Source organism: Staurois parvus, unplaced genomic scaffold (assembly GCF_062004578.1).
Source record: "Staurois parvus isolate SC_StPar_1 unplaced genomic scaffold, SC_StPar_1.0 ptg000390l, whole genome shotgun sequence".
NCBI classification, from domain to species: domain Eukaryota; kingdom Metazoa; phylum Chordata; class Amphibia; order Anura; family Ranidae; genus Staurois; species Staurois parvus.
Genome location: NW_028318186.1, coordinates 1,554,941 through 1,568,678, shown reverse-complemented (window position 1 = coordinate 1,568,678; position 13,738 = coordinate 1,554,941). Strand labels below are relative to the sequence as shown.

Sequence of the window (13,738 nt, the reverse complement as noted above, 5' to 3'; positions counted from 1 at the left end):
GAATGGTAATGGTATCATCATTGCCTTTATAGCATAGCTGAGATGTGTGAATCACATAACCGGCTAAACAGAGTTACGCATAATTTGTGAAAAATGAAAGAATTCACATGTATGCATTTAAGCTGTTTGGCTGGAGTGCCCCTGCAAAGCCAAATATTGTGTTTTTAGTTTTGGCTTACCAAAGTTGAAACAAGGTTGCAGGATATCGAGCTCAGACATGGGGAAGACAGAAACCGGAGGAGACAGGCCTGTGAAAGTTCCATCCAGATCCTTGAATAAAGCCATCTGAGTCCCAGAGCATTCCATAGATGCTGGGCATTCTGGAGTTCTATCAAGGCAAAATGTTAGTTTAAGAAAACTGGGTGTATATGGAGTTGATTTCTACCCAAACTAGACATTGTTTTTAAGTTTATGAACCCCAAAGAGACAAAAATAAAATGTTAGTTTAGCTAGTAGGTAGTAGCTCTGTTACCCCAAGAAGTAAGATATCTTTCAAAGTTAGTACTTCCAAGCTGTCATATGATTGGTGGTTGCTGAAGGCTACGGTACACTTTTCACTGTCTTGTATTCAATTATTAAAAGTGTAACTTAGGCAAAAAAAAAAAACATAGTTTGTTCTCACCAACACATACACATTTACCCTTGTTGCTTGTACAGAAAGAAACATATTGATTGCTCATGAATCAGCGATGCCCATAGCGAAAAGAAAGAAAGAGAAAATAGCACAGGGCAGAAATGACTAGGTGAAGAGGGGGTAGGAAAGACAGGAAAGGGTTAAGCAAAGGAAGGAATTAGTAATATGTGCAGGTTACCTGATTGATGACGTGTGTGCGGGGTGGGGGTCTTCGACTTATTGGGGTGTGTTTGGGGGTCGGTCAATTCAGTGCAGGAGTGGCAGTGATGGAGCAAGCTTATTGGGGTTTGTTTGGGTGTTTTCGGGTTCCCGGTTTGTTCTGGCTCCGGGGGCGGTTGTTGGTCTTTGGAGGCAGCACATACTTTGAAGCTAAAGCGAATGGTTGGGGCCCATCTGTGGTATGGTGTGCCCAGGTGCATTCCGGTTTACCAAGGTTTAACCGGAAGGTGGAGGTTCTGCACTGCAGATGGTATGTTTTGTCTCTGAGCCGGTGCATTGCGGCTGGAGGCCTAGTATTATAATATAGGTTCCGCAGGGGGATATCGGTTTTGTTTGGTGCCTTCGAAGACCAACAACTTCTCCTGCATGTTTCTGTTTTAAGGAAAGCTTTGTGTATTGAAGTTAAATTGTTAATAAAAGGCCGTGTTGGCCATTTTTACTCCAACAGTGTTTTGGTTTTCTTTATTGGTATGTTTAAGGGGGGGTATATATATAGAGAGAGAGAGAGAGAGAGAGAGAGAGAGAGAGAGAGAGAGAGAGAGGCAGTGGCATTTCTATTCTACACTAGTCATGAGCTTCTACCTTTATGTATTGAACCAACAACCTCTGCTGTGCTACTGTCAGCCCTGCCTGAGTTCTCCTCTTGGTGACTCTTCCCCCCATGTTATGGAGATGTTCTGTAGTACAGAAGAAGAGAACTCAGGCAGGACTGACAACACTGCTTGGGATTTCAGTACAGTAAAGGCAGAGCTGTCACATCAAATAAGAAGATAGAAGTTTACAAGATTTCTGTCAAGATGGTACTTGCAGAGAAAAAAACAGTGCGATGTCCATGTATTGTAGCAATGTGCATTCAGAGATGTGATTTTGCCCAGACTTAGTACATTTTAATCTGTGTTATACTTAAGGTAAAAGTGAAATACATTTAAATAACAGTATTTATTCTGCATATACAGTAGCTATGTTTTTAACAAAAACCCCTCTAATGAACAAATTAAAGCAATTGATAATGGAACCCAATAGTCAAACCAACACATAAAGCAGTAGTAAATGTTGAACTTGTACCCACAGGTATTATTATTATAATAAGGCTTACCTGTAGGTACAATACCTCCCAAACTTGCAATATTTAGGAGATATTCACATTGGATACCACCAGTGACTTCACTGGTGTATTTGCTCTGAAGGGGCGCCATACCTGTGCTGTCCCTTCAGAGCTCTGTGCTGTAAACCATGACTCCTGTGCACATGCATGGGGGTAACATAATTGCGGCTCAGCCCAGGGCTGCTGTTAGAAACCACGGGGCTTCATACAGCCAACCAGACAGGGCCCCCCTCCCGCAACAAAAAAAAAACAAAAAAAAGTACCACACACAGTTTACTATGCTTCAGATATAAATGAACACAGTGAGTGATTGGTAGCGATCACTCATTGTGTTCATTCAGGAAAGAAAGGGGCTGATTAATGTGGCATTTACCTGACCCTTCTCCTATTCTCTATCCTGAAGGATCCTATTGTGTGCTTGCAGCTGCCGGTGGAAAGGAGAGGAAGGAAGCCGGCAGCACTACAGGGGTGAGGGCACACAGGGGCGACCGTATGGTGCACAGGGAGGGTGATGGGTGCAGCAAGGAGGGCAATTTCTGTAAACGATCCCCTGTATAGCACTTTGTAGAAGCTGAAAGGGGAGGAGGGAGAGGAGAAGAAGCCAGCTTTCAGCTGCTGCAGAGAGAGCAAAACAGGGGATTGGTTACAGTAATTAACCCCCCCCCCCCGCGCCGTACCGATCACCCTCCGTGCCCACATCCGATTCACCCAGCTGCCTGGGCCCCGTACAGGAGGACTGGTGGTACCCCGTTATCCATGACCCTGGCTCAGCCATTCAAAGGAGAGCCAGCAAACCTGAAAAGAAGACCAGGGTGAAGATGGAAGCCCTGTCAGCGGTGACAGTGCACTGCTGGAGGGCTTTGTTCTAAGGTAAGTATTTCATAATGTGCTAGCATGCGATGCAAACTAGCACATTATGCCATTACCTGGGAGATTTTTTATTGTTTAACTTTTTGAAAGGCTGCAGTTTAATACCGCTTTAACAAACTTTCCTATATTACCAAATGATTTATTTCCTAGGATACCACAATAATCCAAAATTAGATTTCAAGAAATATTTTGATGAAGACAAGAAACTTATAGATATTCTGATATAGCTATCTTTTAAAGAGGATGTAATCCTCAGACATGATATACTGTATGAACAAAGCATATCCCACTATAGTGTGCTCTTTTCTCAACCCAGATCACTAGGTTCATTTCTGTCTGCTGCCTTGTTCCTCTGCTACCTACATGAGTCATTTCTGACAAGTTTTCCTGACACCAAGAGAAAAATGGTAACAGAGGAGGGATCTTCAGAAAATTGATGGCCTCAGCTGTGTGCTGTGTGAAGGGGGTGTGTACCTTCTATCCATTCAGCTCTCCGAGCTCTCCTCAGTGAGCTCTACAGAGTGTAATTTCAGCTATCCGCCCCCTGTTTTCTGACAGCTCAGACGGACTTTATATATTTAGCACTTTGAATGGATGTAGAGATGCACAGATAAACAGGTACAGCCTATGTAGGAGGCTTTGTTTCATCTCTGTGTATCACTTGAGGCCAGTCACTTGACTGGGTATATGTAAGGGTTTACAACCCCATTAAAGTAGTCCACTTTCCATTAAAAAAATAAGTTGTGTTGCTTTATTATAAGTTCATCTGCATCTACAGGTTTTTCCTAGTCCCCCTACAGATTCCAGCATATATCAGGAAGTGCCAGGACAAAGACATTCCTGGCAGAATCACCAGGTATTATTTGAAGGAAACCTACATTAAAAAACAAAAAAAGACTTTTGATATTGCTTTAAACCTAAATTTGATCCATTTTCTCACAGTCCTCTTTCCTGCCTCCTCCACCCTCCCTCTTACAGAAAAGTAAAAAATTGTAAAAAAAAAACCTATTATAGCTGATCCCACATGCCCAAGACATGCCACAGGTCTCTGCCAGTTCTCTGGTAGAGACTCTGAACCATTTGTGATCTTGTGTGGCATCTCGCAAACCGCATCTTCGGATTTCTGATGCAGCCATCCTAGCAGCCATATGCAGGATGCTGTTCATGTGCACACTCCACATGGGTCTTTGGTTGAAAATTGAAAGAGACCTGTGGAGTGTCTGCACCGGAGGTCTAGCGCATGCAAACACATGCTGTGACCAGGGGCGGGCTGACCATTTGAGCACTCGGGCACTGCCCGAAGGCCTGGTGTCAGTAGTGGGCCCCATGAGATGCCCCTGGTACCTTTTATAGGCTTTTTTGGGTGTGGGCGAGGACACGGGGGTCCCATGATCCTCTATTGCCCGGGGCCCCATGAGTTGTCAGTCCGCCCCTGGCCATGACCATCTCTGCCAGGTCCTGTAGACTTGGAAGAGACTTAGGCTGGCCATACATTATACAATTATCTGGAGATTTTTGGTTTAGATTTTCCAAAAACCATATAATAGGAGGAAAACCTAAACAACACTTTCAGTTGTATCCAATTAGGCAGGCCCTTGCACTACACAGTTGAAGGTAAATCTAAAGGAAATTGGGCAGAAAATTGGAAGATAATTGTATAATGTATGGCCAGCCTTACAGAGTGTCTGCACATGCACCAGATCTCAATAAAATATGGTAGCGCTGGAGAAGATGGGCAACAGGAAAACTTATGCTTTAAGCAAGACAACACTGGACTCTATGGTCTAATATAGGGTTTCTCAATCTGGGTTCCATGGAACCCTAGGGTTCCTTCAGATGTTGCTAGGGATTCCTTGAGCAATAAGCAATTTCTGCCTCTTGGATTAGTAACCATTGACACCACTGAATTTTTTACCTATCTGAAAGGGAAAATTCTTTTTTTCTATTGTAAGACAGGGTCAAATGTTAGGGATTTTTATTTTTGGAAGGTTTTACATATAGGGTTTATATTTACTTTAACTTAGTTAACGATGTGTATCAATTAAACCCAAAACTTTCTGTAGATGTACTTTCTGTAGATATATCTCCCTAAAATCACTATTCATAGACTCTTCTATATCCTCCACTGTCCTAATAAGTGTGTCTGTATGCGTCATTGGCTGCGTTATTAATAAAATGAAGTTTCCTTGTGTCATACCTCAGCATCTGATGGAAATAGAACTTGTTTTCCTGTGAAATTTGGAGCACTTTTATCCTTTTTCCAGTCACTGGGGTCATTATGGCTGGACTTTCTGGATTAGATATTATACACGTGTCGGCGTCATTGCTGTAGCAGCTTCTCTTAAACCCAGAGAATGTAACATCTGTGGAGGTGAGAAAAAAAATTGCTATATTAGTAGAAAAATAAATCAGAAAAAAGAATTCATAGTAGGTGTCGTGCTACTGGCTGCAAACCCAGATAAACAAATCTGTTTGCTTAGAGATTATGACTTGCATTACGGCAAGTTGCTGGAACCTGGGAAACCCCTTTGCTCTGTATGATGTTACAGAATAGCAAAACAGACAGGCATTTCATGAAAGAGATTTCCAATCTAGAGAACTTGGCTGAGTTCTAGGCAGGTCATACACTAGTAAAATTTAGTTTTTAAAATTTTCATTTTTAAGAATGTTGGTTCTATTTTCTAATCATTGGTGGGCTAAAATCACAAATACATAAAGAAACAATCAGTTCTGGTACAAAAGCAGAACCAATTCAAAACAACAAATGTATGCAGTCCTTTAAAAACAAAAATAAAGATTGTGTCAGCTGGAAACAAGACTACCCTGTTTACAAATTATACATTCCACACCCAGTGTCCATATATATACAGTATATATATATATATATATGATGAAGATCTCAAGAAGCCTGACCATAAATCTTGAAAATTGGCAGAATAATGTATGGAGAAACTGGTGTACACAAAGATCAATCCATGTAAAGAACACCAACAGCCACCAAACACTCAGGGTGGACACTCACCTGTTGATAGGACCCTACTGCATAAAGAGGTCAATACGCAATGTCACCCTATAGAACAAAATGGATTGGGTGGGGTTAGTGGAGTGATGTCACATGCTGTCATTTAGGATCTACCAACAGTGTTTGCAGTGAATTTTAGCTGGCTTGTTTTTTAATGCACTGCTGTGTGATTTTAAATAATTTGAATACTGAATATTACAGCATCGGAGCTCTCTCTTTATTTTATTTTTGAATAGGAGAATATTTACAACATTTGTTGACTGGAGGTGGTGAGAGAGCACAAGTGCCCTACAATCCCCAGTATGGATAGAAATTCGTATTGACCTCTTTATGTAAGCGGTCCTACCATCTGGTGAGTGTTTACTTTAAGTGTTTGATGACAGTTGGTGTTCTTTACATGGATTGAGCTTCTTGTACACCATTTTCTCCATACATCAGTTGGCTAACTTGCAAGATTTATGCTCAGACTTCATGATACATGTGGACACTGGGTGTGAATTGTATAATTTGTAATCAGGGTCTCATTTCTATTTCGGTCAAATCGATGGTCATTTTTGACCGCAGTGATGAGAAACTTAGAAGGAGCAGGATGCAAACATTTTCTCCAACAAACAAATTTCAAGCAGTGAATGTGGTTTTTGTTCAGGAGTGTCCATAGTAATAGATGTAGGTATCTTTTATATATATATATGAATGTACTACTATGTTGCAATCTTTGTTAAAATTCCCTGTGCTGGGAGAATGATGGGAATCCAGACAGATTACAGAGCTCAGTGGTCCAGATCTCAATTAGTCCATCATGCCCTCTGCACAGTGCTTCCATCAACAGTGCTCATACTTCATGAGTAGAGTTGTTAATTAGAGCAATTTGCATGAGGGAATGACAGAAATGGGTTTAGGCGCGGCCTGGGACCAAGGTACCCAATCAGGGAGAGACAAACACACAGGTATTGATGTTTTGGTATCTTGTATATACTGATGTTTTAGTATATTATTATATCTTGTATAATTAATCATTCTATGATTAATTACAGTAATGAAAAGCACTAGGATGAAATAGAATAATAGTTGTTGTTTACATGTCACCAAGCTTGGACTTGTATTACTGGAGGATGGTTTCTGCTGGAGCGGTGTTGGATGGCTATGCACTGGAACAGCACAACAGTGCTACTAAGAAGAGCCTCACATTCCTGATCCGGATACTGGAATGTTTCCTGAATGCAGGTGTTGTCCCTGTACTGACCCTACTCGCAAGAACCTTTCCTGTGCTATATACTGTCTTTAATGGGGTTTATGTCCCTGAGCTACCATTCGCTCCAGGTGTACCCAAATGACGCGGGTACCTTTAATTATAAGTTTCCCCACCAAGATGGCTAGCAGCGGTCACCAGAAGTTGCAGTGTCCAATCAAAAAAGCTGATACCTCTGAGACACCAACAGAATCCATGAGGGGCATTTTGACAAAATAGGGACTACGTAATGCTTAGAGAGCTAAAACCCAACCACCCACCATACTGCTGCACAATGTGGATACCCTTGCTGGCCACTAAGACTCTCTTAGGGAATAACATGCAGATGAGGATACCCTTACTATCTACTACGGCGCTCTCAGTAAATAACATGAGATGTATGCAGTTGACACGATCCAGATCAGTAAAGGTTAACTTTAAATTGGACAGAGCCAGGTGGAACATTTTTAACCAAACATTGATTGCATCCTTTCAGATGGAGTTACTGTTTGGGTATTCAAGCAGCCAAGGGTGCTGCAGCTACAATATAATAAGAAGATTAGATTGAAAAAAAAATGGAAACTGTGATGGTAAGAGTAGAGGCTTTTCTGGTTATTTTTGGTAACAGCATAAATTGTGGTGCAATGAGAGTCACGTAATTAGTTAAATGGAGTCTATCTGTGACACATAATGCTAAACTTAATACACCCATTTTTGAAAGGGAAGATAACTAAACAAACTACATCATGAAAACCAGAGAGAATTGCTTGTTCTTACACAAAATGTTAACTTTTAATTTTTTATTTTAATTGATAGGTTTTCTTTAGGTTCTCAAAATCTGGAAAGGTAAAGCAGAAATGTACCTTGCAGCTTCATGATGCCTGGGACAGCTCCATCACTTCCTAACATGTGCCATGGGTAATTCGGCCATCGCCGTGGCCTTTCAGTAAATGTTGGCCAAAGGATGCCAATGCGACCTCTGAACGGTGATATCGGGGCTCGGTCTCTCATTGTGACAAGAGCAGAGAAAGGTTTGATCCTGTCTCTGATGCAATCAAACCTGGGACTAGAGGCAATTATTACTGAATTTTGAAGAGTTACCTCTTGCTTCGGGTACTTGTATGACTCCACAGATCCTTGGGAGACCACTGGGAAAAGACCAATGCCATTGTCCACAAGAGCCACATTCTCAACCCTTACACTGCCCTCAAGGAAGAAAAGTAGACCATAATCATAATTCTTATAACAAGTGAATCCAGTTATCTTTGTACAGTTCTTAAAGCCATCATCCCAGTAGATATGAAGACCATGAAGACTTGAATGGGCCACGTTGGCCAAGAGAGAGATTTCATCTGAATAACAGCTTTCACCACGCACATGATAAGCAATCCTTTCTGATCCCGCAACTGCATTCCCAAATAAAGAAGCTTTACTAAGGTAATGCATCTTGATACCTTTAACCCATTCTGATTGGGCATTTAATTGCTTTATTAGCACAAGCAAATTATTGGTCACCGTATAGTTATCTCCATTTACATGGATTCCATGGCCAGTTATGTTAACGATCACATTAGAGTGTAATAAAATATTGGTACTGTCAGTGGCACGGATCCCACCGCCACAACTTTGATAAATGCTTGAAGATACAATTGATGAGTGGTGTGAGGTATTTGTAAATGTTATTGCTGAATGTAAAGAGGATCCGAAGTTTGAAAATTCAACATTGGAAATCTCTAATGTTCCTGAAAAGAGAGAGACATTGTTGGTGTTCTGCTCAAAAATTCTAAACAAGCCTTTCAATACAGGAGCAGCAGCCCAAACCAAGAAAATTGAGGTACGGTACACACAAAACCCAAGGAGGACACACATGTACAGTCCCTAGCTTCATATACCAAGGCAGAAAAGGTGTGTTAGGGGCATGTGTGACTTCTTCGGGTCTTGTGTGTACCATACCTCATACAGTGCTTTTTAAACACAGTGAAAAGGTATATTACAGCACTTTATATGGGTATCACTCCCTTGGACCTTACAATAGTCTCTTGTGAAGAAGCCTGGAATTTATTTGTGATTTTCAATGATGTACACAAAGAATAAATAAAAAACGGGGTTGATTTACTAAAGGCAACTAGACTGTGCACTTTGTAAGTGCAGTTGCTCCAGAGCTTAGTAAATGAGGTTACATGCAAGGAAAATAAAATAAAACAGCATGTCTAAAGATTTTAGAGGCAGTCATCTGAAGGCAGCTAAACTCATAACTTCCCTAAATTATTTTACACCCCATATGAATTTGCTGGCTTTCCAAGCCAGTGCTTTGATCACTATATATATATATATATATATATATATATATATATTTATTATTTATATATCTCGCATAAAACAACTCACCAATATATTCTTCATCCTGAGCATTTGTATACTGTCCCACCAATATCCTCCCAGTGCAGGGTAAATCAGCTTCAATGTGAACATTCCGAGACAGCAGGCCAACTTCAGCTGCCAGTGGGATTCTCCAGGCATCCTCTATGCTGTATGTGGTGCCTGATATGAAGGTTTAAAGCATATATCAAGGCAAAAACAAAAATCACATATGCAGTACATCTCTGTAATACATGCACAATCTACTTTTAAAGACCCTACAAGTGCCGAAAAATACCCGTTGATCCACCAGAAATGCTCTCAGGTCATAATTTCTGTTGGAGGAAAACACACAACGTTTTTTGTAAATTGAGTGGTGTCAGCCCTGCCCATTGTTTTGTTTTGTTTGTTTTTTTTGCTGAACTTGTAAACGACTCCCACTCTCAGATCCCCACAATATAAAGGCTAATTATTTTGTAGTCCAAGATAAGGACTAGGAGGACCCTTTGAGAAAACACGGGAAATAAGCAGGTGACACATAATTTTTCTGGCAAGATCAACAGGTATTATTTAACCTCCTTGGCGGTATGATTCTTTCCGATTTTTTGTGCTGAAAGCGGTACCATTTTTTTGCATGGAAATATGTAGTTTTTTATTGTAGGCTGTAATTTTTAGGAATAACTCACTGAAATCTGTCCGAAAAAGAGTTTATTAAACATCCCGGGTAGGATAAAATTTGAAACACGAAATCATAAATTATAATTTAATAAATAATCATAAAAAATAATAATATAATAATAAATTTAATTCAATAATATAATCAAACCAAAAACACTGAAATTTGAAATACAGAGGCAAATTCGCACATCGCTGAGCAAAGTCGCAAAATCGTTTTCAGTGTCTGATGACGAATTTCCCCACAAATCATTATCACTCAATTCTGCAAGTGGTTCTGATTTACTATCGCTGTTCTAAAACCGCTTTTGACGTAAAGGGATGCTTTTTGGACGCCATGGACTTTTCTAAGTTTCCAGGCAGAAAGAACATTCAAAATGCAGGCAGGGCACAGGACAAAGCACTCGGGACAAAATGTATGTGAAATGCATTGAAACAGCAATGATAGCAAAAATGACATTTTTTAAAAATTTCAAATTTCCCGCCGGTTCCGGCGCCCGTACGTCCCGACGTCACAGGGACCGGAACACAGAAGCCAGATGACGGCATCGGCCGGAGGAGATAGCCGGGGATGCTGCAGGGGACACATCGCAGGAGTGAAGGACAAGGTAAGTGCTGCGGGGACCCCCAGAGCAACGCCGCATGGTAAGCCCGAGTGTAGCTCGGGGTTACCGCTTTTGGTATAGAAATTTTACCCCGAGCTACACTCGGGAATACCGCTAAAAAGGTTAAACAGATATAACAAAATGTTATTTGTTAGCCCCTATTCAAATTACTTTAGTGCAACATCAGGAGTTGCTCATTTTGAGCAATTATTACACATTGAGGTATTTCATGCATAAGGCAATCTATTTACTTCTTTTGGCTACCCTACATGCAACAAATGTGACAAAGAGGCTCATACACCTTTTTGAGCCTCAGGCATTTTTTAACTGCATGGCTTTCTGCGTTTTTAGTGCATTTGCATACATGTATATCGCTCTTCTTTCTTGGCACATTTGGAGTGCTATTAGCACTGTAATATGCAATCAGCAAACTATTGTGTAAAAGTTTAATTCATAAAACCTTGTGTACTACTTTGATTGGTCACAGCTGTCACATGGCACAGGGACACTGTGATTGGCCGTGGTACCATCTGATCGCTGTGACCAGTCAAAGAGCTAACATTATTATTATTATACAGGATTTATATAGCGCCAACAGTTTGCGCAGCGCTTTACAATATAAAGGAGACAGTACAATTACAATACATTTCAGTACAGAAGGAATGTGAGGGCCCTGCTCATGGAGCTTACAATCTAAAGGAAGGGGGAGATGATACAAAAGGTGATAGCTGCGGGGGATGATCTGGTGGAGGTGATTTAAGTACAGTTCTTAGGTAGAGGTGGGGTAGGCTTCCCTGAAGAAGTGCGTTTTTAAAGATCGCCTAAAGGCAGACAGGGTGGGTGCTGACCAGACATGCTGTGGTAGGAAGTTCCAGAGGATGGGAGAGGCTCTAGAGACGTCCTGGAGGTGAGTGTGGGAGGAGGTGATGAGGGAGCTAGAGAGGAAGATATGACAGCATTGTTTACTACTGGTCAGGTGCTCCCTATGATTGATCACAGCGATTACATGGTACCAGGGCCTGCCCACAGCAATTTGTGATTGGCTGTGTTGAGAGGACACAGTGGGTTACAGATTCCACTGCTGCACACTCTAGAGAGCGCACATGAGCAGGCGTTGCACATACAGGTATGTCCACCAACATCCGTGCTGCTCTCATCCAGCCATTTATATACTATGGTCGGACAGAAAGCAGTTAACCCAGCATCCCAGCCAAAAATAACAGGATAATAATGAATAGCCCATTAAAAGTAAAATAACAAAACCAGGGTTTGAGGCAACATTCACCTTCAATCTAGAGATTTCCCCCAAAGTACTTATTTCTGCTACTAGCTGTCATCTGTCTGATTTGCAGGATCATTCCCCCCTCTTTCTCTGAGCCCAGGTTGTCCTAAACCCATCCCCAGTCTGTAACTGAACAGTAAAAGAAGAATCAGAACAGTGGTGAACTCACTGTACTGTACTTGATCCTCCTATGAGCACACTCCTTGCCAGTAGTGATTTGCTGAACACCCCCGTTTGGTTCGTAGTCGAACATTCGGACCTACCAAAAGTTCGACCGCAAGCCATTGAACAGGGACAATTTACTGAGGGGTATCTTACTGTATCTGAGTATGTGGTGAGATACCGCTCAGTGAATAAAATACTGTATGTGTTATATTGTTAAGTCATGCAGTATTTTAGTAGTGAAACATTCATTCATGTTTCAGCTGTCAGCGGGATTCCCCGCTGACAGCTGAATGTCAAAAGAATTGTCGGCATTGCCCGACAATAATAAAAAAAAAACTTATAGGGTCCCCCCTTCCATTCCTTCGGGTCTGGTATGAATTTTGAGGGGAACCCGCCATGTCAAATCTTTTTTCAAAAATGGCGTCACGGTCCCCCCCAAAATCCATACAAGACCCTTTTCCGAGCATGCAACCCAGACGATTAGGGAAGGGGGGGGGGACGAGCGAGCACCCCCCTCTTCCTGAACCATACCAGGACACATGCCCTCAACATAGAGGGGTGCTTTGGGGCAGGGGGCTCCCCCACAAAGCAACTTTTCCCTATGTTGATGGGGACAAGGTCTTCTTCCCCACAACCCTGGGTCATGGGGGTCTGCGGGCTGGCAGCTTATCATAATCTGGAAGCCCCCTTTAGCAAGGGGGCCCCCAGATCCTGGAGCCACCCCCCGAGGCATGAGTATGCAGTACACGGTACCACAATCCCATTCATAAAAAAAAGTGTAGTGTAAAAAAAGACAGGAGACAGTTTTTGACAAGTCCTTTATTAAAAATGAAAAAAGTCCCCGTAGTAGATCAAACATCAATCATAATGCCTGCCACTTCAGTGGACTCAAAAAAAAAAAAAATGCTCCGCCCTCTACGCTTGCTCCCATCGTCTGACAGCTGCACCGTGATGACAGTTCTTAAATAGGGTGATGATGTCACAAGGGGGCGGGATTGCCCCACCCCTTGCGACATCATCATGCCCTGTAATTGGCCAAAGCATTGCACCTGACCTGTGGTTAGGTGTAATGCTTTGGCCAATTATAATGCACTGTCAGGGCGCAGTGCAATTCTGGGCGCAGCAGGCGAGCAGCCCATCGAACTCCTATATCGTTTGTGCACACAAACACAGGAACGGTCCATGTTCAAGTCGAACGTAACATGCAGCCCATCTCTACTTGCCAGCACTTGAACTGACTGGCTCCTGTGGTCAGGTGCCATGCTTTGGCCAATAATAATGCACTGTCAGGGTGCAGTGCAATTCTGGGCGCAGCAGGCGAGCAGCCCATCGAACTCCCATACCGTTCGTGCACACAAACACACGAACGGCCCATGTTCAAGTCGAACATAACATGCAGCCCATCACTACTTGCCAGCACTTGAACTGACTGGCTCCTGTGGTCAGGTGCCATGCTTTGGCCAATAATAATGCACTGTCAGGGCGCAGTGCAATTCTGTGCGCAGGAGGCGAGCAGCCCATCGAACTCCCATACCGTTCGTGCACACAAACACACGAACGACCCATGTTCAAGTC

The 13,738-nt window shown here is 42.2% G+C and overlaps 1 protein-coding gene across 1 annotated transcript in view; it reads right to left on the bottom strand.

Moving 5' to 3' along the window:
* PKHD1 (PKHD1 ciliary IPT domain containing fibrocystin/polyductin) overlaps positions 1–13,738 on the bottom strand; it is an 808,705-nt gene that overhangs the window by 186,897 nt on the left and 608,070 nt on the right. The window contains exons 49-52 of the mRNA XM_089685961.1: positions 9,467–9,619; positions 7,942–8,820; positions 5,026–5,191; positions 180–328 (exon numbers count right to left, since the gene is read on the bottom strand). Coding sequence (XP_089542087.1) covers positions 180–328; positions 5,026–5,191; positions 7,942–8,820; positions 9,467–9,619 — 1,347 coding nt within the window. The remainder of the gene's footprint in view (positions 1–179; positions 329–5,025; positions 5,192–7,941; positions 8,821–9,466; positions 9,620–13,738) is intronic.